Raw genomic sequence first — 25,861 nt, forward strand, 5'->3', positions numbered from 1 at the left:
AGAGAATGTATTCTTGTTTCTCAAAGCCATCTAGTTTCTGGTTTTCTGGTCATTTGTTATGTCAGCCCCAGGAAACAAATACACTGGCCAGTGTCCAGTGAGGACCTGAGGCCTGCCAATAGCCATGTGAGTGAGCTTGAAACAGGATCTCCTGAGGCCTGCCAACGGCCAGGCTGCGTGGACTCAGGAGCAGATTCTCCCTGACTCAAGCCCCTGATGTGCCTGGAGCCCCAGGTGCCACCCTGACTGCAATCTTGGGAGGCCTGGTACACTGCCTATGGGAGCCCCTCTGGACTTTTGACCCACCGAAACTGTGAGCTCATATGTGCTTGTTGTTTTAAGCTGGTAAGCTTAGTTATATAGCAATCGATAACTAAAAAATCCATATAGTTCTATATATTTTTAACTTGGGGACAGTGGAAGAATATACTAGAAACTGAGGAACAGGATTACTGCTAGGAGGTGAGTGGGACCAGAGTGTAGGGAATGGGAGGGAGTTACACCTTTGTAAGATTTTATTTTGAACCATGTGGATGCTTTGTACATTCAAAAAATGAAATTGAATAAAAAAAGATGAAAACAAAAATCTAAAATTGATGAAAATGAAAATGACCAACCTGACAATATATCAAAGAGAGAATATAACCATAGCAAAAAGCAATGAATTCAAGTAAACTTTGAACACAGTGCTCTACCTGCACATAATTTAGAAGGATGTATGATCAAGATATGAGAAACTGCCAAGAAATCTTAAGTTTAGAAGATTTGTTGCGGTGGTAGTACTGGTATGTGATTCTCATCTGGTTTCTGTATATTATAGAACAAATGATCAAATACATTGATGCTGTCGTGAACTAGGGTTTTCACTGAGGGAGAAGGAAGATATAAATATGGAAAGAAGGAGACTTTCTGATGTTGGATTTTGACATGGAGGTATGAATTCATGATTTAAAACTATATCTGGGTGAAAGGTATACTGTTTACTGCATTACATCTATATCTCCATAGATATATTTGTGCAAATATATATATCTTTGTCCATTGTAAGGGCCTGGAAGAATGACATCCCAGTGACAGTGAGCACAAGAACTCTGATCTAATTTTCTTTTTTTTTTTAAGATTTTATTTTTATTTATGTGACAGACAGAGATCACAAGTAGGCAGAGAGGCAGGCAGAGAGAGAGAGAGAGAGAGAGGAAGGGAAGCAGGCTGCCTGCTGAGCAGAAAGCCCTATGCAGGGCTCGATTCCAGGACGCTGGGATCATGACCTGAGCCTAAGGCACAGGCTTTAACTCGCTGAGCCCACCCAGGCACCCCTGATCTAATTTTCTAAGTGCCATTTCCTCCTAAAAGCAGCGAGGGTTTTCCTGCCAAGGGCAGAGAAGATTCAATGAAATGTTAGTAGGTCTTGGGTCAGGAAACAAGGAAGTGCTCAAAGATTGATAGGGTATTATACAGGTAAAATCAAAGGAACCAGGCGAGGGGGCTTCCACTGATCAAATATCAGGAATTTGAGCACCAAAAGTAATAATAGTGATGCAGTAATAGTAATAGTAATTATAGTAAGTGACTTAAGTTGGATTTCAAAATGCAGGAGTCCACACTGAGTCGACACTGTTAACTCAAAAAGGGGAAGGTCAGGAAGGGGAGCTGGGAAGGGAAAAAGGATGAGAAGCAGGGGAAAAAATGAGAAAAGGAGAAAAAAGGGGGTACTCTTCTTTAGATGGGTAGAAGAAAGATAGCATTAGAAAATCACCATTTTATAAACAATTCAATAAGCATTCATTGGTGTGTGCTTATACCCCTTGCGCAAAACAATTCATGTGGTTCAGCCTATCGCTATGGACAGTCTCTGCTGCAGTAGGAGAGAGGTATGGTTGAAATAAAAAAGAAAGGGAGCTCAGGCCTGAAAATTCTCTGCATGGACAAAAAAACCAAACCAAACCAAACCAAAACGAAAAAAAGAAAAAAAAAAACAGTTTAATCATACAAAGCTTAATTTGCAAGACTAACTTCACCTGGATAATGTCTTGCTTATGCCTCTGAAAATCCTAAGCAAGTCTTGAGCTGTTTGTTAAGTTTGGTAAGAGGTAATCACTGACCAGCTCCCTGTTTAAGAAAATTCTAATATTATAACCAATCACTGTGAAGAATAGCCACTGCTTCCTGGCTATACAAGCTGTTTATAACGTAATTCTGAGCCTCCTTCCGTGTTCTGGTTTGAGTGCTCCCAGTTTGCAAACTGTCTTTCTGATGTGTGCACAATAAACTTTTACTGATTACTGGCTTAGTGATTCCTTAGTATTACCTCTATCATTTCTGAGCTTCTGACAGTATCTTTGTGGAGAGATTGGCCAGCCCATGCCTTGATCAAGTGATCCATCTTGGTGGTACAGATGATGGGACAAAAGAACATGGAGATACACATCACTTCCCACTTCTACTAAAATGTTTGGTCTGAATCTGATCATAAGGGAGCAATTCGAAAAATCCAAAATGATGCAGTCTACAAGACATTTGGCCTGGACTTTTCCAATATGTGGAAGTTACGAAAGATTTTGACAAAGTGAAAGTCCTAGTAGATAAAAGTTTCTAGAGAGGCACGGTGTTAAACGGAACGGGTGAATCTTGGGTAGACCCCGAGTGTGCAATTGTATGACATTTTGGGGCAATAAAGGAAATTTAAATAAAGACAGTATGTTGAATGATATGACAGAAATGGTATTAAGTTTCTTATACATCATAATAGTGAGATGTTTAGGGTCGAGGCAGGGTTGTGTGCGACTTTCCAAAGGTTGGCGGTGGGGCCTACATTGTGAGAGGACGCAAATGTGAAATGGTGGTCTTGAGTGAAGGTTATATGCTTCATAGTACTATTTTTGCAACTCTTTTAATTTTTTAAAAGATTTATTTCTTTGAAGACAGAAATTACAAGTAGGCAGAGAGGCAGGCGGGGGCGGGGAAGCAGGCTCCCCACTGAACAGAGAGCCCCATGCAGGGCTGGATCCTAGGACTCCTCTGGGATCATGACCTGAGCCAAAGGCAGAGGCTTTAACCCTCTGAGCCACCCAGGCGCCCCTAGTTTTGCAACTCTTCATCGGTCCGTAAATTTTCAAATTAAAAAAACTGGGATTAAAAAAAATTAGTGAGCTCTCCCTTTCTCCGACTGCGGAGGTTCACATAGGGAAGCAGCACCCCAAGAAGCCTCCAGTTCCGAGGCTCCCGGTGCGTTCCCTAAAGTTTCTCTTGCACTGCGGAGTGGACCCCGGAGGCCGTGGGAGTCACCGAGTTCCCACAGCTCCCCGCCTGGTCAGCCGGGAGCCGGCTACTCAGTGCCCGGTCCCTCCGCGGTCAGCCAGTCGCCGGCTGTCATGGGCGTGGCCTCGGCCCGGGCGGCCAATGGGAACCGCGGCAGAGGGCGGAGCCCCGAGGGGTGAAATGGGCGGGGCCGCTCGCGGCTCCGGAGCTTTTTCTCCAGCTGCGGTGCGGGTTGGCTCCAGGCGCGCTGGAGCGCAGGTAGCGGGGCTGGAGGAAGTCGCCGCCGCCGGGTAAGTGTCTGAGCACCGCGCCGCGGTCGCGCTGACCGCTCAGTGCCTGCTCCGGGTCTCCCTTCCACCGGCCCGTCCGTCTTTCGCCGCGGCGTCCTGAACTGGTCGGCGTGGGACTCCCTGCCCGGCCGCGGGCGGTGCTGCCCCTCCGGTCGGCCTCGGCCGGGGCTGGGACTGCGGTCGGATGGCGGCCCGGGAGAGCGCCGACGGGGCCGGGCGTGCTCAGCGTCTGCCGCTGCTACCTGGTTTGCTTGCGGAGCCCGGCTCCCTGGGGCGCGAGGTTCCGGGGCTGGGCCGCGCTCTTCCGGCAGGGGCGCCGGCGGCGGGAGCGCCGGCTGCAGGGCCTCATCACTTGGCTGCGTGGGGTGACTTATGCCCCCGCGTCACAGGTCCCAACTGTGCGGCCTGGTCCCCACGGTGTGTTTCTCCTGCCTCTGCATCCTTCCCACTCGCGTTTCACTCGGAGTGTGCGGCACCGGTGCCCGACAGCGTCTTACTCTGGGAAAGGGCACACTGGGCTTTCTTTGAATTGCTCCTGCAGGTTGGCTCACGTTTGTAGGGACGGGTGCACTTCATTTGCTTGGAAGGTTAATGTAGGTCTGGATCTTAGAGTCTTTCTAGGTGTAAATTCGTATAAAGCGTTTGCGGTGTTCATCATTGCTGCTCCTGCGCCAGAAGAGCAGAACAGTGTTGGGACTGTCCTACAGATTCTAGTTTTCGTCTTCCTCGGGTACTGAAAAAAGTTGAAAGGCCTGAACGGTGGTCTTGGCTTTGCCGCTGCCAAATTTTGTGATCATGGGCTCAGTTAATTCGTATGAAATGAGGTATGACTTCTAAGATTCCTTTTAAATTCCACGTTTCATAAGGCTGTAATGAGTTTATTTTCCATACTGTACCTTGAAAGAGAATGGGAAATGAAAGTCTATGAAAGGCAAACATGAGGAACAAAGATTTAAGAGGGCACAGTAGTTTAGAGACTGATTCCAGTTTAAGACTGCAGACTGAAAAGGAAACCTAAGTAAATCTGAAAGAACTTTTTCAGAATTAATTATAAAACAGAAACTTGGAAAGCTTTCAGAAGTTCCAGAAGCAATTACTGTCGTATATTTTACCTCTTTTTGCAGCTGTGCAAATGAGGTAAGGAGAGAATAAGTACTAAGTGAGAGAGGATATAGTAACTTAGTACATATCTAAAGATTTGGAATCCTTAATTTTGTAGGCATTTCTACTCAGGAAACACTTTTAAAAAATAGGTGGAAAGTTTGTATATCCTTTGCAGGAAAATCGTACATTTATTCCGATTGTGCAGAATTTCAGCACTGCCACCCGCTAATATTTTTTTAACAGCCTTTGGAAAATAACATCTGGCTTTGTAGTACAGAGAGGAGAAAGATCATGTGTTCCTTCAGGGAGACCTTAGTTTGCATACTTGGTAGCTGTGTGACCAGGAAAACTCACTTTTCCTCTCTGAGGCTGTCTTTCCTCAATTGTGAAATGTGGCTAACGTTCCCGATTTCATAGGGTTGTAAGGATTAAATGAAATTATTTGTGTGGAAAATCTATAGCAATGTCTGGCATGGAAGATACTCAGCAAAGATGGCTGTGGTTATTAGCATGGTGTTTAAAACGCAGCAGAGAAGTGGTCCCAAGATTTAGTAGGGCCAAAGGGTATGGCCCTAAAGAGGAGTGCAGGGTGGGAAGTGATCACAGGCACTGGTATGCCCGACACTGGAGTTTTTCCAAAGTTGTAATCCCTTCCCTGGGTCTCAGGCTGAGATGTCATCCAGACACTAGTGACTGCTAAGGACAGAAGGCTCCCTGACTGTGCTGGACTGTCGTGCTTGGGGCTTGAGTAGATTTGGGATTTTCGCAAAGAATTGTGCTAGGAAGTTAAGTAACGTATGTAAGAAAAACCCTTCCAAAGAGCGCTCCAAAATAAAGAAATGGTTCAGTTTACTGAAAAGAGATTTCAGCTTGAGATAGCCGCAACCCTGTCTCTGCCTGCGGTGGCCAGCATACCGTACTGAACATAATGTCTCCTATTCCAGCTTTAGCTAGAACCTTCTCTAGTTGGATCAACAACTGATACTGTCTGATTAGCCAGAGTAGTCTTTCTTTTCTTCTTCTTCTTCTTTTTTTTTTTTTAAGAGTCTATTTACTTATTTGTCAGAGAGATAGAACGCAAGCAGGGGGAGCAGCAGGCAGAGGGAGAAGCAAGGAGCCCAATGCGGGACTGGATCCCAGAACCCTGAGATCATGACCTTAGCCGAAGGCAGCTGCTTGACTGAGCCACCCAGGCGTCCCTAAGATATTCTTTCTTTGACACAGCAAACATTAACGTGGGAAGGCAGGCAGCAGGCTTAACTCCCCAGTAATCTAGTCCTAGCATTAGGAAAGCGAAAGATTTTTACCCTATTCCTAGCTAACTTTTAAAAATTGTAATTGAATAGAAAGTAAGTGCTGTCTCAGAGTTTAACCTGGGGATGCAGGAATGGACACTCACTTGGGGAAGATGAGTTTATGGTCCAGGCGCATCTGAATGGGAACAGCTGGGTGTGTGCTCCGCCCACTTGATTCAAAACCCTGGAGAGGCACTTCTACAGCAGTTTTGAGTTCTAGTTGAGTATTTGCATTTGAACCCAGAGCTTTTGGGTTTTGATTTAACCGAAAAGTTGATATCAAAACTGACAGAAGATGAGGGGTGGGGGCGGCAGGTGGGCAGGGAGGGGCACCTGGGTGGCTTAGTTGGTAAAGCGTCTGGTTCAGGTCAGGTCATAATCCTGGCTCAGGTCGTGATCCCCGTTCAGGTCGGCTCAGGTCGTGATCGTGATCCCTGCTCAGGTCCTGGTCCTGGCCCAGCGTCTGCTCAGCTGGGAGCCGCCTTCTTCTCCTCCTCTGCCCTCTGTCCCTTCCCTCCCCCCCTACCCCAACTCGTGCTTTCTTGCTCACTCCCTTGCTCTAGCTCTCTCTCAAATAAATAAAATCTTGGGGAAAAAAAACAAACTGATGTAAGACAAAGTCGCCAAAAGTAGCCATTAAAACTAAGCTAGTAAAACAAATAAGTAGTGGCAGGAAACCAGAAGGTTAATTGCTGAGATGGCATGAGGCCATATGGCATTAGAGTCTTTAAAAAAATGTTTGTTTTGCTTCTAAATTTGAGATTAGTTATGATTCCATTTCCTTTAAAGTTTTGCTGACAGTTTGCAGGAAACTTTCTGAACATACATGTGTGTAGAAAAAGAGTCACTACTAAATAAGATGAGTAAGGGGCGCCTGTGGGGCTCAGTCGTTAAGTGTCTGCCTTCCACTCAGGTCATGATCCCAGGGTCCTTGGATCAAGTCCCACATTGAGCTCCCTGCTCAGCAGGAAGCCTACTTCTCCCTCGCCCACTCTCTCTGCTTGTGTTCCCTCTGTTCTGTCTCTCTGTCAAATAAGTAAATTCAAATAAATAAATAAATAAATAAATAAATGAGTAAGGAGAAGGATAAGCTTTAACATCATCACTGAGAATTAACTACGTAAAGTGGGCATCTAAGTGCTAAGTGTTCCAAGGTGCGAATTGGGCACCACGGATATAACTCTCTTATTTTCAGTAACAGCACAGATGCTTTGGATGTCCCCGACGTCCTCATTCCTTAGGTGGGGCCCTAGGGTCTGAACTTTTCAGAAACTTGGTCGTCAGCTTAGGAACTCCTAATAAGGAGTTTTGTGTGCCACACAGATGCTTACCGTGTACATAGTATCACAGACCTGAAGGGGCTGTTGGGGGGCGGGGGAGTGGGGATCAGCTGGGTAATGGTTTTCTTTTCTGGGGATGAGAATTTGGAACTAGATAGCCCCAGGCGCTCACCACCACCACCAGCATCCTGAATGTGTAATGTGCCTCTGAATTGTTTACCAAATGGCTTATTTTATTAGTATGAGAATTTCACCACCGTGAACAACTCCCCAAATTTATTTGAATACTATCTTTGTATACTGTGTATTGGAAAAAAAAAACAACTATTGCTGTTTAGGTTGACTGCCTACCTTCTGAATATTATAGTCTCTCTTAAGACTTTTAAATTAAGTACATTTTTGTTTTTTATAAGATGCTGCTTATCAGTACTACCTTTTTGAGGGTGCTTAGCATTTTTTTCTCCTTAATTAAAACATCATCGCTCCTTTATGGTTGCATACAGCCTCAAGTTGTAGCAGAAGGAACACTGTATTTGGAATCAGAAGCCTTGGGTTGGAGGCCCAATTCTTACACCGGTCAGCTGTGTGCCCTTGGGCAAGGCACCTTGCTTGAGACTCTGTTTCCTAGTCTGTTTTTCTGTTCTCCCATCCCAAACTTGTTGGGGGATCCAGTGATATTGTTTGTATCAGACACTTTTATAATGGCAAATTATAGTGCTTCCGCGTGTCACTGTTACATAGTTACTGCTTTGTTTTTCTTAATTTGAATTCAGCAGAATCCTAGAATGGATTAAGAATGGTACTAGTGGAATGTTAATGAGTTATTAAATTTATTATTAACGTGTTCAGACAGTGTATATAGCTCATAGTATTAATCATTATATTATTAATATCATTAGGTTAAGAATTAGTTATGTACAGATATTATTAAATGTTTGTAAGGATGATAGGGAGTTGAGATGAGTTTTTGGGGGCAGGACTTGTTCTTGGTCCTGAAACAAAGCAAATGATGATTTTTCAGGTTCCATGCTTATAGAGCCCTTTATCTTACTTTTTTCTTTTTTTCTTTTTTTTAAGATTTTACTTACTTAACAGAGAGAGAGACTGCAGGAGAGGAAACACAAGCAGGGGGAGTAGGAGTGGGAGAAGCAGGCTTCCCTTCTGACAATCAGAGAGCTGGATGTGGGACTTGATCCCAGAACCCTGGGATCATACATGACCTGAGCCCAAGGCAGATGCTTAAAGACTGAGCCACCCAGGCGCCCCTATCTTACTCACTTGTAACCAGTCTGAATTCGGTTAATGTCTGTAAATGTAGATGTATTTAGAGTCTCCTTTGGGTTCCTTGTGCTTTTTCTTAGTTTAAGCAAGCCCCTGGGCCTTGTTGCAAACTGCCATTTTTGGCAATAATGACTTGTGGCAGGCCTTTCTTGAGAAATGTAGTCTTAGGAAACTTGTAAAACCAGTAAAAACCCTGGGTGTATCGCTCACCAGTAATGATTATAATAAATTAGGAATTTTATTTCAAATCACAATAATTATGGCTGATGGTACACATGCAAATATGTGTTAATTTGCATGTTTTCTCCTGTTATTGGCAGAGGCCAGATTTACCAACTGAAAGTGCATAAAACTGCAGAATGTGTAATAAATGTGTGGGACCGGGCATGGCAGGTGTGTAACTACGTGTCACAGCGTGTGAGCACCTTTTAAGTGAAAGGCAGATGGAAGGTGACAATTGTTGACTGTATTTTTTGTGCTAGTTTGAAGGTGTATATTTATTCCCCACTATGGGAGTACAAACTAGGCATTTTACTTAGCGTAGTCAATAAAAGCGTGGGCCCCACCTCTAACTGGTTGTGTTCGCTGCTTGGAAGGTGATGACGTTGTTGAGGAAAAACCCTAGAGGTTAGTAGGAACTTCCCTAGGAAGGATGACGGGTGACTCTGACCCTAGAGTCCACCCCTTTCCTTCAAACCAAGACACCTCCCAGCTCTTAACGTGAGGTGGATAAGAAAAGAAAACTAACATTTATGGAGTGTGAACTAGAAGTACACTGTGGTACTTTGGAGTAATTGTCATTTTATCTTGGGACACTGGGTTGCAACATTTTCTTTGCTCTAGTGGACCTAAGGGACAAAGACAGTGGTGACAAATGGCGCATAGTTGTTGAGTGAAAATGAGTGGATTTTAGATAAAACGGACTACCCAGAAAATAGCCTCCCCTGTGTTCCACTAAATACATTCACTATATCATGGGAACAGCATATTGCGTTACTTAAGGCCTGAATGCGATTTCAGGCAACTGATAAAATGAGATTTGTAGGTAGCTGAGCTTTGCTTTCTGAAGGCGAGGCTCCCCTGAGCTACTGGGGTGGGGGTGAGTGGTGTGGTTCACATACAGCATCTGATGGCAGTCTCCAGATGGAACACAGGTTTTTTTTTTTTTTTTTTAAGATTTTATTTATTCATTTGACAGAGAGAGATCACAGTAGGAGAGAGGAAGGGAAGAGATCACAGAGAGAGGAAGGGAAGCAGGCCCCCCGCTGAGCAGAGAGCCCGATGTGGGACTTGATCCCAGGACCCTGAGATCATGACCTGAGCCGAAGGCAGCGGCTTAACCCGAAGGCAGCGGCTTAACCCGCTGAGCCACCCAGGCGCCCTGGAACACAGGTTTTAAAGAAGAAACTGCTTGTGCATGGAGTTATGACTTCGACATGCCTTCCTTTTGTGTCCAGGGAAGACCCTGTCGGAGGCTATGTTTCTCTGATCCAGGAGAAGGGACGGTGGTGAAGATGTCTGCCCTCAACTGGAAGCCCTTTGTGTACGGAGGCCTGGCCTCCATTACAGCGGAATGCGGTAAGGAACCCCCTGGGGTAGGGGGCACTCAGGTCCCTTGCTTGCTCCTCTCTGGGGTGTTTGATGTGACCGTAGTTCCAGCACAGCATGTGAGAATAGAAAACATTAATCTCCGATTTCAAAATTGTCTTCTTTTGGTATGTTTTTCCGACACATGGTCATCTGGCTGCCAGGAGTTTAAGAGTTCAGAGTTCAGTGTGGAGAAAGTAGAACTTGTTAATCAAACAGCAAGTCTTATCAGTCATTTGTAGATTAAGTCTGTCTGGGTGTGCCTTGTCCTCCCCCCCCCCCCCTGTGCCCCCGTGAGCGCCTGGGGCTAGTAACCGTGCGGAGCCCCTGGTCTTCCCCGAGCCTGTTAGCCACACTGTGTCCGGGACTTCCTTCTCTGCTGAGCTCCACGTCCGCATTCTGGTTAGCACTGTCTGTGTCCTGGCATAATTCACTCAGCATATTGTGAGCCGCTCCCGAGTGCCAGGTGCTGGGCTGGACACGCGGTTGGCTCCCAAGGCTCGGTTGCTGCCGTCCTGGGACAGGGGCTGCCCCTGAAGGGTCTGTGAGGACCAGGGCTGGGGGGTGAAGGTGTTTGAACCACCCACCCACTTCGCTGCCTGTGTGGGTCAGCTCTCCCATGGCCACGGTGGGTCACCTTTGCTGAGAATGAGTGTTACATGTTTCTGTGGACTCTCCGTGAGGCACTGGGTTAAACTTTTTTTTTTTTTTTAAGATTTTATTTATTTATTTGACAAATGGAGATCACAAGTAGGCAGAGAGGCAGGCAGAGAGAGGGGGAAGCAGGCTCCCTGCTGACCAGAGAGCTCGATGAAGGGCTCAGGCCCAGGACCCTGAGATCATGAAGGCAGAAGCTTTACCCACTGAGCCACCCAGGCGCCTCTGGGTTAAACATTTTTACCTGCATGAAACAGATTGGCTTTTACACTACAGAATACAAAGTGAGATGTTCCTTTCTAAAGGAACGTCTCTCTCTTCATTCATATTGAACCCGATTTTAGCTTTCGGAGATGCAAAAAAATAATAACATTTTAAAATTTCCTGCTCATGTAAATCATTCCGCGTAGCTACCTTTCACATCAGTAGTGCAGCTTTCTCAAATCCTATGTCGAATAATATGGGAAACTACATAAAAAAAGGAAGGTATGTTTATGAATCTTTGGGGTCTTTTTAATCTTTTGGTTCCTAGTTTTTTTCCCAAATAGAGAAAAGATTGCAAAAGTATTTGCTATTTCTTAATTCTGTTTCTTTGTTTATGTTATAGTCGAAATGTTTCCTCAGTAATAGGTCATCATGTTTCCTTTATTTAGTGGAATTTCTTTTTATTGAGTGAAATATTTCTTTTTTTTTTTTTTTTTAATTTTAAGGTACTTTTCCAATTGACTTAACCAAGACCCGGCTCCAGATTCAAGGCCAGACAAATGATGCAAACTTCAAAGAAATCAGGTATCGAGGAATGTTGCACGCGTTAGTGCGGATAGGCAAAGAAGAAGGGCTGAAAGCTCTGTACTCAGGGTAAGTAGACTTCTGTACGTTTATATTTGATTATTGATCTTCCAAATGAAATAGACTGAAAAGTAAGATGTCATAGAGAAAAAGTAGAAATTTGAGGTATATTTGAAAAGAGCAAGTAGTTTGGGAGATTTTTCATGTTTCATTTCAATTTTATTTTCTGTGTATCTCTTAAGTAGTGAACGTTGTGGTGAAAGTATGTTTTTATTATTTTCAAATACAGATACTAATGCAAAAATTACGTTTCAAAAAAATTTCATAATTCAGTGTTTCATTCTGAGAAAAGCCCTTCCCCTTGGCTATTCTGAATTACCAAGGTTTTTGCTCTAAGGAAAATGATGGCGTGTTCTCTGTGGGTAAGGGTTGTGAACAACGTTTCTTTAGTTCAACATTTAGGGAACAGTGTGCTGAAGGCAGGGGATAGGAAAGTAAGTAAGACAGGTGCCTCTGTCAGCCCGAGTTCTGGAGAAAACAGAATTCACTTGGGTGGTTTCAGTGAGGAGACTTTAATGGATGGGTTACTTGAGGGTTAAGGGAACAAAAAGGAAGAATATTGAGGTACCTAGAAACGATCAAAGTGAGAAGTTGTTACCAACCCTAGGACCAAAAGGACAAGCACAGGAATGGTGTTAGCAGAGTCTGTTAGGACGAGAGCCTTGAAGGAGCAAACAGTAGTTGTGGGGGGATGATGCTTCCGTAGCGCCCAGGGAGAGGAGAATCCCTCTTCTTCCTGCTCCCTCCATCCCACTGTCGGCTGGTGGAATCCAACTGGAAGTCAGTCGGGGGAGCCTGAATGACTCATCCGTGAGCACCTCCCTCTCAGGGTGCAGAGCATCACCGAGAAGGCTGAGACTGGATCTGGGAGCACAGAAGGAGATCAGCAGCAATACACAGTCGCGAAGGAGCTGTTGCTTAGTTGGGGCTGCAGATGTGTGAAGAGGGGGTATGATGGATTCACATAATGAGTGCTAGGGTCTGGTAGAGGCAGGCAAGCCCAGACTACGAGGACAGGGGAGGGTGTGTTTCGGGAAGGCTGCTTGATCCAGGTAGTGCCCAGTGTGAGCTTGAAGGATCAAGAAGAGTGAGTTAACCAGGTGTAGTTAGAAGGGAATTGTGTTTCTACAGAGCCGGTAGAATGTGCAGGAAAGCTTGGTACATTCTAGGAACTACAAGTAAGGTGGTGTGGGTATGGTTTGGGAGGCAGTGAGCAGGAAGAGCTGGAGCCATAGTAAAGGGTCAGGGCATGGACAGTCTCGGGATGGGCTAGGTATCCTGATTTCATCTGGTCCATCAGAGGGCCCAAATCCCTTCCCTGGTCCGGGAAATAGAGAGGAGAGCTGATCAGTTGAAGTGGAAGAACATTGAGTCCACTGTGGAATTCTGGATCTGGAGACGGACTGGGTGTAGGATGTACACTGAGAAATCTGCAAAGTGGTTGGAAATGCATGGTTGGATCAGTGTTGGAAGCAGGAATTAGGCGTCCTGAGTCTTTGTGGTGCTGGAAACGTGGGAGTGGATGAGATCGTCCAGGGAGTGTGTGGAGCGGGGAGAGAATAAAGCACAGGATGGAATTCTGGGGATCCCCCAGAGGACAGAAGTAGGAAGCAGAGGAGAAAAGGAAACAAACGAGAAGGGGATGTTGTGGAGTTCAGGGAGGAGACAGCTGCACGGAGGGCAGGGTGGACAGTAGCAGATACCACAGAGAGGTCATGTAAGGTACTGAGTAGAACACCTGATGAATTTAGTGACAGAGATGTCAACTGGTCACCTTGGTGACGGCAGTTTTGATGGAGAAGGAAGGGGGACTGCATTTTGAGGAGGAGCTGGGAAATTCAGGAACAGCTGGGTGGACAACTGCCCCCGGGTGGTTCTGGGGTCCAGAAGGCTAAGAGAGGGAAAGGACTAGAACAGGGCCTCCAACGAGGTGGGAGAGGTGCTCCAGAGAAGTAGTGAAGAATGCTGGCTGCTTGCAGAGGGTGGGTTTCATCAGGAGCTTGGTCCCATTTCCCTTGAACACCGGTGAGCAAACAGAACTCCACGGTCACTTACCTTTTCTGGAAGGATGACTACAAGGGGTTGAGCTTTCACTTAGTAAACTAATAATTTGCATAAATTTAACTGAACACAACTATATTTTTTGTTGGATTTTGAATTGTGAGAAACCTGGTTTAGCATAGTTTGATTGTAGAAGGCAAACACATGGTTGCATCTGTGTGTGTATATGCGTGTGTGCGTGTGCGTGTGTGTGTGTGCGTGTGTGTCTTCTAGAGGATTTAAAGTGATTTTTAGGATCTTTGTCCTTTTGTATGTTGGTGTGACAGGATCGCCCCTGCGATGTTACGCCAGGCTTCCTATGGCACTATCAAGATAGGCACTTACCAGAGCTTGAAGCGACTGTTTGTGGAACACCAAGAAGGTGAGTGGGGAGTCTTTTTTCCACTTGTGGATAGGAGCTGGGTGGGTTGTGTGTCTCTAGTCAAGGTGAGATCAGATTTTCTTGAGCCTAATTGTGACTTTACTACTGCTGAGGAGAAAACTGGCTGGAAAGTCTGAATGAATAGTGTTTAAAGCCAGTCTGTCCTTACCTGAACTTAGGGGAGTGATGGTGACGGTTAAAGAAGGGGCAGTCTCAACAAATTTTTAGTTGTCCCCATCTCCAAGACACCCAGACTGGAGGGTATGTTGTTGTTGTAGTTAAAAATTTCCAAAATCAGGAATTAGGCCTATTTTTCAGGAAAGCAGTGAATACCTTCCTTAGTATCATGAACTGAATTCTAATACTCTATTGCTTGTTGACTCTGTGACTTTGCTTTAATCCATACAACTTTTTCTGGTTTTTTTTTTTTTTTTTTTTTTACAACTTTATCTTCTGGGTATCTTCTAGGAGTGGTTTTTGCTTGTTTGTTTGTTTTTGTTTTTGTTTTTTAAGATTTATTTATTTATTGGAGAGAGAGAGTGTGTGTGCTCACATGCCCTAGTGGGGGAAGGGGCAGAGGGACAGGGAGAATCTCAAGCAGACTTTGCTCAGCTGAGCATGGAGTCTGACTTGGGGTTCGATCCAGGACTTTTAGATCATAACCTGAGCGGAAATCAAGAGTTGGATGCTTAACCAGCTGAACCACCTAGGGGCTCCAGGAGTGTATCTTTTTTATTCTCCTATGAGATATACCTCATCTTAATTACTAGAGTGGTCTGCATTTAACACAAGAGTGTATTGGTATATGGTTGTCTACTTTGCATGAGAATTCACATTCCTTTTTTGGTATCAAGTCATTTTGCTAGGCAAAATCCCATTAAGCCAGCAAAATTCCTAATATTTTATTTTATTTTATTTATTTATTTTTTTAAAAGATTTTATTTATTTATTTGACAGAGATCACAAGTAGACAGAGAGGCAGGCAGAGAGAGAGAGGGAAGCAGGCTCCCTGCCGAGCAGAGAGCCCGATGAGGGACTCGATCCCAGGACCCTGAGATCATGACCTGAGCTGAAGGCAGTGGCCTTAACCCGCTGAGCCACCCAGGTGCCCCAAAATTCCTAATATTTTAAAAATTGCTTGATTCAGGGGCTACTGGCTGGCTCAGTCACTGGAACATGTGACTCTTGATCTTAGGGTCATAAGTTCAAGACCCACACTGGGTATAGAGATTCTTTAAAAAAAATTAAAAATCTTTTAAAAAATTGCTTTATTTGTAAAGCAGAGATTTTACTATTCTCTGAAGATGTACAAGCAGTATGTAAACGAGTTACACCTATATTTGAGCGATTGATACAAAGAGCTTTGTGTATATGAAAAGCTGAATAATATGTGCTTGTTTATAGATGAAACTCTACTGATAAATGTGGTGTGTGGAATTCTCTCTGGAGTCATATCCTCAACCATCGCTAATCCAACTGATGTTTTGAAAGTAAGCAGTGCGATATTATCTCTTTTTTTTTTTTTTTTTAAGATTTTATTTATTTATTTGACAGAGATCACAAGTAGGCAGAGAGGCAGGCAGAGAGAGAGGAGAAAGCAGCTCCCTCCTGAGCAGAGAGCCTGATGCTGAACTCGGTCCCAGGACCCTGGGATCATGACCTGAGCTGAAGACGGAGGCTTTAACCCACTGAGCCACCCAGGTGCCCCACAATCCATATCTTTCAGGCATACTCCACGTTTTCTTATTGACAACAACATTCAGATAATGAAAAGCTGTGAATATGACATAATGTATATGTGAACTTTAAATGTTTATAATTTAAATGTCATGAAGACTGTAACTTCGAAACCTCCACTGGGTAGATTTCCCACTGATCCGGAAGGAACTCAAAAGTAGAGCTCATGGAGACAAGGTTTTTGGTGATTAAGCAGAAAAAGAATTTGGGCTTGGATACATTTGAATTTCATTTTTCACTGAAAATCTTCCAGGTTTTATTGGTTCATTAAAAATGGATGGGCTGCAGATTCTACACAAGTTAGCTCACTGATGACCATTTCTGAATGCGTGATGTTATCTGTTAACTTAATTTCAGGAAATACGAATGGAAGTATTTCCTTACTGCAGTTAGACATTACGTATTGGATGACCTTGTTGCCAACACCAGGGTACAGCCTCCTTAAATTCTTTCTGGAATAAGACAAAGAAATAAATTAATTAAACAAAATAGAAATTAGTCAGAACTTCCTTTTTCTTTTCTTTTCTTTTTTTTTTTTAAGATTTTTATTAGAGAGAAAGAGAGCATGAGCAGTGGGGAGAGGGAAAGGAAGGCTCCCTGCTGCAGAGAGCCCGATGCAGGGCTTAATCCCAGGACCCTGGGATCATGACCTGAGCCGAAGGCCGATGCTGAACCTGAGCCACCTAGGTGCTCCAGGACTTATTTTGTCACGGCTCTCAGGATGTTTGTCTTTTTCCCTCTCTCTCCTTTTTTGTTCCTATTAGCTAACCAGCATTCGCTGCTTCTGCCTTCTATTAGTTGACATACTACGTGTTTAGGATCCAAAAGCAAATAAGATAAGGACCCTGCCCTCAGAGCCTTCACTCTATTAGAGATTCTGATAGACATCAGAGTTTTGTGCAACAGTGTGTAGAGTACAGCATGTGTGAAGGTGCTTTTACTGGGATTTTGTTAGGAAAGAGTGGAGAGAAATATCCATACGTCCCTTAATCTCTCAGACATACATACGGGTTTGTAGAAAGGCAGTTCCTGTATTTTGGTTTATTTTCCCATGTTAGCATGGTAGTAACACTTTCCTTTAGAAGTTAGAGATAATTGCTCCCTAAACAAAAGTAAGGAACAAATTTTTAGTGGGAAATCCCTTTTAATTTTAAAAAAATTTGGAGAGCTACATCAAACATTATTTTTATGTTGGAATCTTGGTCATAAAAATTCTGTGGCTGTTGTCAAGGTTATTTGTACATTCAGGTGTAACTGAGTGTGATGGGCATTGTGTGGTCATCTCGTGCTCAGCTCGCTTGCATACCTTTTGGTTCAGCTGGTTGGAAAGAGTAGAGGCTTGAAGTAACTAATTTAAGGAATACCCTTGCCCATGCTTTGTACTGCCACGTATGCTGGATACTCTTATCAGTTACATGAAATCTTAGCATACCATCACATTCTCTTTCCTGTTCAGTAACTTAGAAGAAAATAATCTAATTTTTTTTTCCCTTTTCAAAAGACTACTTTAAAAAATCCATTTTTGGGGACACTTAATGAGCTCTGGACTCCACTGGATGCATTTTGTTGATTCCAGAGTGTCTCAGAACCAATCCTTATGAATGTTAAATCCTCATAAATAGAAATCCTTATAAATCCTACCAGGGCATTTTAAACTAGCATTACGGTCCTATGTATACTGCAGTTCTTTTAATGGTTAGTAAACAACAGATTGAATGGTTTTGAGAAGTCTACATTTGGAGAGAAATGTGCTTTCCTTCTCATGCTCGTCTTTAAAATAATCTCCAGATTCGGATGCAGGCACAGAGCAGCACGATTCAAGGTGGGATGATAGGCAACTTTGTTAACATTTACCAGCAAGAGGGAGCAAGGGGCCTGTGGAAGGTAAGTCCACAAAACAGAGCCAACTTCCTGACTTAGTTCTTCCCTGTTTTCCTTCTTTGAATTTATTTTTCCTATTTCCATCATCTTCTTTAATCCGAATGGCAAAATGGCATATAGGAAGAAGAGTGACGTCTGCCCTCAAAATTGCTTTCTTCCTTAATTTTATTGTCTGTAGAATGGAAATTACAAGGAATATGTCATAGTTTCAAAGTACCTTTTGAATAATTCATGGATAAGAAATTCTGTGAAGATGGAGCATTTTTTTGTTTGTTTAAAAAAAATTCTTATAGAGAAGGGTTTTCTAGGTCATAGTTATGATGGATTTTTTGATCTGTGTAATTTCTTGGTCCTTAAGTGAAGACCGTGAATAGGCAAGTGCTGGTGTGGGCTGCTGCTCCCTGGTATTCCAGTGACCCGTCCGTTCACAGAGTAGACCCTAAAGGTCATCCAGTAGGGTCCTCTGTATGTACTTGGAAACCGGAGCCTCTGTGAGGCGACTTGGCCTGGCCAAGTTCTGGCCAAAGTCGTACAGTTAGTGCCAGAATCAGAACCGGGCGTGGGACTTCTTAATCGTCTGGACTTTTCTACTCTGTCACTGTGTAGTTTTTTCCCAAGGCTGGTTCCACGGAGAGCTGTCTAAAACTTGGTTGTTCTTATTTTTATGCAGGGCGTGTCCCTTACGGCCCAGAGGGCTGCCATCGTTGTTGGTGTGGAGCTGCCCGTCTATGACCTCACCAAGAAGCATCTGATTCTCTCGGGCCTCATGGGAGACACTGTGTATACCCACTTCCTGTATGTTTAGAGATTTTTTTTTTTTTAAGATTTTGTTTATTTATTTGACAGAGATCACAAGTAGGCAGAAAAGCAGGCAGAGAGAGAGGAGGAAGCAGGTTCCCAGCTGAGCAGAGAGCCCGATGCGGGGCTCGATCCCAGGACCCTGAGATCATGACCTGAGCTGAAGGCAGAGGCTTTAACCCACTGAGCCACCCAGGCCCCCTAGAGATTTTTTTTTAATGATATTTTAGGGATGCATTAATTCAGGGTGGCAGTTTGCTATAAATGTATAGAAATTTTAAAGAAGGTTTATGAATATATCCTCATATTTGAAAAGTTACAATTCAAAAGTAAACCAAGAAAAAGTGAAAGTTCTTATTATCTGTTTACATAGGTAACCACGGTCAACAGCTTGGTTTTTGGGCACATGCAGATATGTCTATAAATGTATATCATGTGTACTTATTACACAAGCAAGATCATGCTTAGCATTCTCTTTTTATTTTTATTATTTTAATTTTTTAGTTTTATTGAGCTATAACTGACAAATCTGTGAGCTATTAAAAACATAGGACGTAATGATTGATAGCATACACAATGTGAAAGACTCTGCCCCCAGAGTTCATTGATGTTACCTCACATGTTTATCCATGTATGTGTGTGTGTGTGTGTGAAAACATTTAACTTTTACTCTCCTGGCAAATTTCAGTTATATGACAGTGTTCTCAGCTATGGTCACCCTATTACATATTAGATCCTCAGCCCTTGTTCATTTTAGAGCTGAAGATTATGGCCCTTCACCAGCCTCTCCCTATTTCCTCCATCCCTCACCCCTTGCAACACTTTTCTACTCTGTTTCTAGGGTTCTATATTTTTTGTTCGTAGATTCCACATATAAGTGGTACCATGCAGTATTTGTTGGTTGCTTCCTTTTTTTAATTTAATAATATGCTCCAATTATCTTTCCATATACATACAGACAGACTTCATGAATTTACAATAGCTGCAGGTTAGTATGGATGTATTATGGTTTCATCCACTGAGGGCTGATTTTTGCCCCTCGAGGGACCTTTGGCAATTTCTGGAGACTGTTCAGATGGATAGGATTAGGGAATACTGTTGGCATGTGCTTCCTGGAGGCCAGGGAGCTGGTCAACAGCTTACAGTGCACAGGACAGCCCCCCACGACACAGACTTGCCTGATCCCCAAAATGTTAGAAGTGTGAAAGTTGAGACACACTGCCCTGAGTTGATGGATACCAAGTGTGGTCTTAGTCTTGTGAGATGGAAGGTTTCGTAGACCCGGAGACCCCTCGAGGGGTGGGGTGGGGAGGCATTACAATGAGGACTTTTTCTCTGCTCTCCCAGAACAGTATGGTTATGATAGGGCTAAAATTACTTTGATGCCTGCTTATAGCAAACAGATGCGATAAATCATCATTGGAGGACATTCCTTCATGTTTCTATGATTCTTTGACATTCTGGAACCTCAAAGGTGTTCTTAGTTGGGACCAGAATTTAGAAGCCACTATAGTCAGTGCCATATTTAAGAAGTTGATGCAGCACTCTAGTGATGGGCCTCCTCCTGGGGACCTTGCCTTCTGTTACATGTCACTTTGGCGATGTTGGGGAGGAGGCTGTTTCCTGCCTCTGCTAGTGATGGTTGTGGCTCAGTGGTGGTGAACTGTTCATTTTTCCATTGGTATCTTTTTCACAGCTCAAGTTTCACCTGTGGTCTGGCTGGGGCCCTGGCCTCCAACCCCGTGGATGTTGTGAGAACACGTATGATGAATCAGAGAGTCCTACGGGATGGCACGTGCTCTGGCTACACAGGTACCCTGGACTGCTTATTACAGGTGAGAGTGGATGTGCCCCTGGGCAGGGTCATGTGGTCCTTGCATGGCTTATTAGCTTCCTTGCTCCCCTCTGAAGAGTTTTCTTATCACCATGAAAAAAACAAGGGTTAGATAAGCAAGACAAACCTGTGGGTTGGACACTTGTGACTGTCTGACTTTGGCGGAGGTTCAGACTCTACCTCAGTTTCCTCATAAGTGAAATGGGACAATAATAGCACGTGTGTCATAGGGTTCTTGTAAAAATCATTGAGATGATGCCTACAAAACAGGATAGTGCCTGGATTTATGCATAGTAAGCCTTGTTAGTATAATAATAATAAGGGACTCTTATGAAATAAGCTAATATATTTTACTTACTCTTCACTATTCTTGTGGTTTGTTTCGGTCATTGGAACTGCCCCCCAAATGTGTGTGTGTGTATGAATATAGACCTGCATATTCACACACACATATTTGTATATATCTGTTTAACTAAAGAAGGGACTAAATTTTCAGGGTGTTATAACTAACATGAATGATGCTCCAAAACCTTGAGAAGGTGCCCAGTTTAGGCCACACTGGGGCTAATTTTATAAATACAAAATCTTGATGAATCTTTAGAAATGAAAAGTTCATTTCCTTTATACCGCTGCTCTGCTGTAAAGGGAGAGAAAATAGTCAGATTTTCTGCCATCATAGTAGAACTGTGTGTCCTTCCAAAGTGTACCTCCCTCCTCTCGAGTGCTGCTGGAATGAATATCCCGCATTCAGACATCTCTCAAAAGAACACGTCGCTCTTACTGTACTTTTCAGTGTGAACAGTGAGGGCTCCTGTTCACGAGGGGATGCAGGTTCGCAGCTGTCTCCCGACTAGATTGCCAGCAGCCCAGCATCCGGGTCTGCTTTGCTGTTCCTTTTCTCTGGCGTGACGCGGGCACAGCCTAGGCTTCAAGTGCTGCTGCAGCAGAGCAGAGAGGCGTGTCTTTATCCACCTAGAGACGTGAAGTAGATGCTCTGAATTAGGTCTTTACCGCGATCGCTTCACTTCTTTCCCACCTGCTCGTGAGTCACGTGGCCAAGAGGCAGGCGACTCCAGCTGGGCCTCAGTCTCCCTTCTCCCTCCTCCAGCTGCTCTCTGCCTGCTGGGGTGTGGGCGCGTTTGACACGCCTTCCTCAACGCGGAAGCCTTTAAAGAACAAAAAGGGGCAGGGGGCAATGAGGTTTTAAACAGTCTTTTCAAACAGGATTTTATTTTTAAGAAACACAGATAATTTGGTCTGGCTCCTAAAGAATTATTAACACATTTGACCTAATTGGAAAGTTCAAGTTAACTTGTTTTTCTCCCCCCTCCTTGTAACAGACATGGAAGAATGAAGGGTTTTTTGCTCTGTATAAAGGATTTTGGCCAAATTGGTTGAGACTTGGTCCTTGGAATATCATTGTATCCTTTTCTACCCCAGTACATCTTAAGAAAGATGGAGCTCGAAGAAGATTGTATAAACTGTCATGTTATTCATGATAATTTAGAAGTGGCTTCTTTTGAATTCCTCTGATTCTGAGAGATAATAACTCAGTTTTTATCTCAGCAGGTATAAAATCTCTGGGCTGGACTATATGAATCTTGATTTAGTGCTGGTATTATTGAAAGGGAATGACATCAATACAGATTTCTATTGAGACTCTGTTTTAGAAGCTGAGAATACTTAAGAGTACAAGGAGAAACAGGGATTGATTTGATATCCCAAGCCACCCTGGGGAAGGATGTGGTTTGACAGCGGTGTTCTAGAAAGCTTATTTTAGAGAATGCCTGAGGATAAACGGGAATTAGCTCCTGAGTTATTGGGCCGATTAGCACTGTTTCCTGTATGCCAAGTGGGAGGCAGGTTCATCAGACAGGGAAGGGCAGAATTACAAAGAAGGGAATGTGGTTTTCACCATCTCCTTTCTCTTTATCTGTGCCTCCCCCTGCTGAAGGCCTGCCTCACCGTGACCCTTGAGGAGAGCTTCCCAGGACTTGCTGTCTCTGTTCCACACAGAATTTACTGTCCTGGAGAGTCTGCCCACCTCAATGGTCACCAGAGCTAGCCAGGGGGGATGTCATCTACAAAGGGGCTCTGGGAGCTGGTGCTAAGGGATTTGGATATCTCTGCTGTGGTGGTTCTGTTTTAGGCTGACCTTGGGGAGGCCGGTGGGAAGATCTTATGGGATGAATAAGGATGGAGTCCCTCATGTTCAGTCCTGCCCATGGCACATGGTCTGCCCAGACGTATCTGTTAAAGGTGCTATCTGTGACCCTGTTTTTAGAGGTCTGGGTTGTTAAGATGGTGTCTTCTCTGTGAGCCTTAACCGGTAACCGCAGTTCTTTGTGACCTATGAGCAGTTGAAGAAATTGGACTTGTGACAAGTCAAGGCTGCATGAGACAGTGCTCTGAAAACACTCCCTTTTGAACCAATAAAGCTTCCTGCGTGTCACGCTGCTTCTCACTGCTTGGTTCACCACAGATTCTGAAGGGGTTAGTTCAGATTGCTGTGTGTTGGCAGTGGACGCCGTGCATCGACTGTTTCATGCTAGAAACTAACATCCAAACACGAGTCCTTACCATGCAAGTGCCCTTCGACATCAAAGACCGCATGTGGAACATACGTTTCTTGCTAAAGAGAACTTGCGAGAAGATCAGGAACTCGGTGTCGTTTTCTTCAGGGGAAAGCTGAGAATGCCAGGCTGCTCTAGAGAAGCTCATCGGAACCATGGAATAGAGCCTCCAAGAGGGTGTTGTTATTCCTGAACTGGGGACTGTCCCTTCTCGTCAGCTGAAGAACCTTCACACATGGAGACCTGGCCCTTTCAACTCCAGGTGGAAACAGTACAGGAAACAGAGCCCTGGAACATTGCCCTGCTTTATAATTTCTTATTTTGGCAGGATCCTTCACTTAAAATAAGTGATTTTTGGCCTTCGAAGGCTTGACCTTTGTGAGGAATTGTTAGGAAGTATTAATCTCTAAATCCATGATGGTGGGATGTGTTGGCTTTTGAACATGGCAGGGTCCATGTTGATGGAAGATCTTTGAGGCAGCTGGGGTTCAGTCTTAGGTAATGTTAGCAGTCTGCTCTGATTTTTAGCAAAGTTTATTATTTCTGTAAAATGGGGACGATAACCTGTATTGATATGGAGGGTCAAATGAAGACAAGAATAGTGGTAGGTGATGGACCTCAGCCCTGCTGTCGTCCCGCCAGAATCCCAGCATCAACAGGCTGGTGTAAAGAAGAGAGAGTGGTTTCATGATGGGACTCTCACTGGAATCCCTAGCAAAGCCCCTCGCCAAGGCCTTGTGAAAAAAGAGAACACGGTCTAAGTTTTTTTATGTTTTCCGTAGCAAGATGTTGTGAGGGAATCAGAGTTGATTTTTCCGGATTTCTCAGTTTTTACTTTAGTTCAGGTTATCTATTAAGATATGTCCTGTTATATTAAGGAAGTTATATTAAGGAAGTCCTCAGACTTCCTGTTCAGTTTGGTTGGAAAACACTTGCTTGAAAATTTAGAAACTATCTCTTCAGTGCTGCACCTGTTTTCCGGTTTCTGAAAAAAATATATAGCATCTTCCTTTCTTTCCCCAAGACAACAAAAATCGTTCTCCCTCTTCTTTCTCACCTTCGTCTTGTTCTTTTCAAACTACAAAGTGACTCTGAGAACCCGAAGAACTTTACACTTCTCGAAGACAGCCCAGGGAAGGGGACATATTTACTTGGGTACCTTCAGTTCTTCCATTCGAGAACATGACACACTGACGGGGGCTCTGGGATGGACCCTCCTACTAAAGTATTTGCGGGGCAGGTTCTCAGTTTGTTCCCATCCTGGATCACCACCTTCCTTGTACCCAGCATTGAAGGGGTGTAGGTTTCTCTTCCGGATGGGGCCTTTTCCCTGCCAATCACTTTCACGTTGCCTTCTCTATGAACATTTACTTTGAAAAAGATTTCGTGAGGTAGAAAGGTTATTTCCAAACTCGAGACAAAGTCATTAAGAAGAGAAGTGGTGGAGTGGCGTGTAGGTGTTTGGTTAAAGACTGAGTTGAAAGTCCAGATCCCCTCGCCCACTCTAGACGTGACTGCAGAGCAGGTGCACGGGGCCTAGCTCCTGGTACTGAACCGTTATCTTTAGACAGAGATTTTTTTTCTTCTTACCAAAACATTCCATTGACCTGGTCAGGGCTTTCTCAGAAAGGCTTTCACTTTTGGGTTCCTCTAGTTCAAAGGATTACTTTTTTAAGAACCACTTTTTTTTTTTAAATGAAGAAAACATTGTATTTTTAAAGTGTACATTAAATTTCTAAAATAGTAGAAGCAAGTTCATTTTGAAGACCAAGAGTCCACGTCATGCAATGTTGATTGTATCAATTTATTCAAATTATGTACATGTTCATACCAGGATGAAAAGAAACGGAAACCTCACTATAAAAGTTGAGCACATTTTTTAAAGACAAAAATGAAGTATTTCTCCAGGGTAGATTTATAAAACACGTTATGTAGAACAGGATCTTCACCTGTTCTGGTTTTTCTGCTTCCTGAAGGAGTTCATGCAATTGTTAAGCTTCTAACCAAGAGAGAACTTAAGGACTTGGAGAGTCAGTGCCCTTATTTTCAGGGGTGTGACTACAAGTCCCCCAGCCCCCTTGGATATTACTTAAATGTGGCAAAAGGATTTTTAGCTTTTATAACTAAAATGAAGATCATGGATTTTTTTTTTTTTGTCTGCTCGTGGATTTGTATAATCATCGATGCTGAATGTTGCCGATCTGTGATATAAAAAGGCTCCTGTTCTCCATATTTATTCATGAGCTAGAAATAGTATGTATTATGTAAAGACTATACATTTTTCATAAGCCTTTATATCTCAAGCTCTTTTATTTAAGCATTGTTGGCATATGTGGCATAAGCTTTGTTTCATTGTTTAATAAGCTGGAATAATACATAACAATCCAAATGATTTGTGTTTATTTTGGATAAATAGAAACCTTTAAACAAAGACAAGGTCCAAAGAGTCCAGAAGGTTGGAGTAGAAATAAATGGCACTTGTGAAAGTGGCTACCGACATTTCTCCTCATGGAGAAGTTGTTGGGGGGGTCATCTTTTTTTTTTTTTTTTAATTTTAAAATAATCTCTACACTCAATGTGGGGCTTGAACTTAAAACGTGAGATCAAGAATTTCATGCTCTATCATGTGAGCCAGCCAGGTACCCCAGGATCACCCTCCTTATTGCCTGAACATCTGTGTGACCTCCCACTATATGAAATCCTCTGTAGCCCAGCAGAGGCCAGTGACTTTGATCCATGGACTGGCTGGGTAAAACCTTCTGGAAATGCGGAATACCAGGGTGATGGCATGGGTGCCTTGAGCCTTCAGGTTCCCTCTGTCCTCCCAGCGTTTGGCATTGGCAAGAGATGGGCTGGGATGTTTGATTAACTGTGGATCAGGCAAAGGCACCTGTGTTTGGCTTAGAAGAGCCATGGGCTAGAACACAAACCTAGTTCATTAAATTTTTCACCTAAAAATATTCTTGGGGCACCTGGCTGGCTCAGTCGGTAGAGCATGTGACTCTTGATCTCAGG

At 43.7% G+C, this 25,861-nt stretch overlaps 1 protein-coding gene across 3 annotated transcripts; it reads left to right on the forward strand.

The window, feature by feature from the left end:
* Nucleotides 1–214: 214 nt before the first annotated feature.
* On the forward strand, nt 215–25,238 carry SLC25A30 (solute carrier family 25 member 30). 3 transcript variants are annotated; one of them, XM_045076655.1, is made up of 11 exons: nt 215–313; nt 821–933; nt 9,966–10,086; nt 11,463–11,610; nt 13,929–14,023; nt 15,428–15,513; nt 17,549–17,644; nt 18,312–18,436; nt 20,136–20,274; nt 21,614–21,694; nt 22,613–25,238. In XM_045076655.1, the coding sequence occupies exons 2-11, from the start codon at nt 913–915 to the stop codon at nt 22,652–22,654; spliced, it is 954 nt and encodes a 317-aa protein (XP_044932590.1). In that variant the 5' UTR covers nt 215–313; nt 821–912; the 3' UTR covers nt 22,655–25,238. The 3 variants fall into 3 exon arrangements, with proteins under 3 accessions (XP_044932590.1, XP_012915296.1, XP_012915295.1); XM_013059842.2 differs by lacking the exon at nt 821–933; XM_013059841.2 differs by lacking the exons at nt 215–313; nt 821–933 and adding an exon at nt 3,446–3,548.
* Nucleotides 25,239–25,861: the final 623 nt, after the last annotated feature.

Source organism: Mustela putorius, unplaced genomic scaffold, assembly GCF_011764305.1.
Source record: "Mustela putorius furo isolate JIRA1106 unplaced genomic scaffold, ASM1176430v1.1 tig00000179_pilon_pilon_pilon, whole genome shotgun sequence".
In the NCBI taxonomy this organism is placed as follows: domain Eukaryota; kingdom Metazoa; phylum Chordata; class Mammalia; order Carnivora; family Mustelidae; genus Mustela; species Mustela putorius.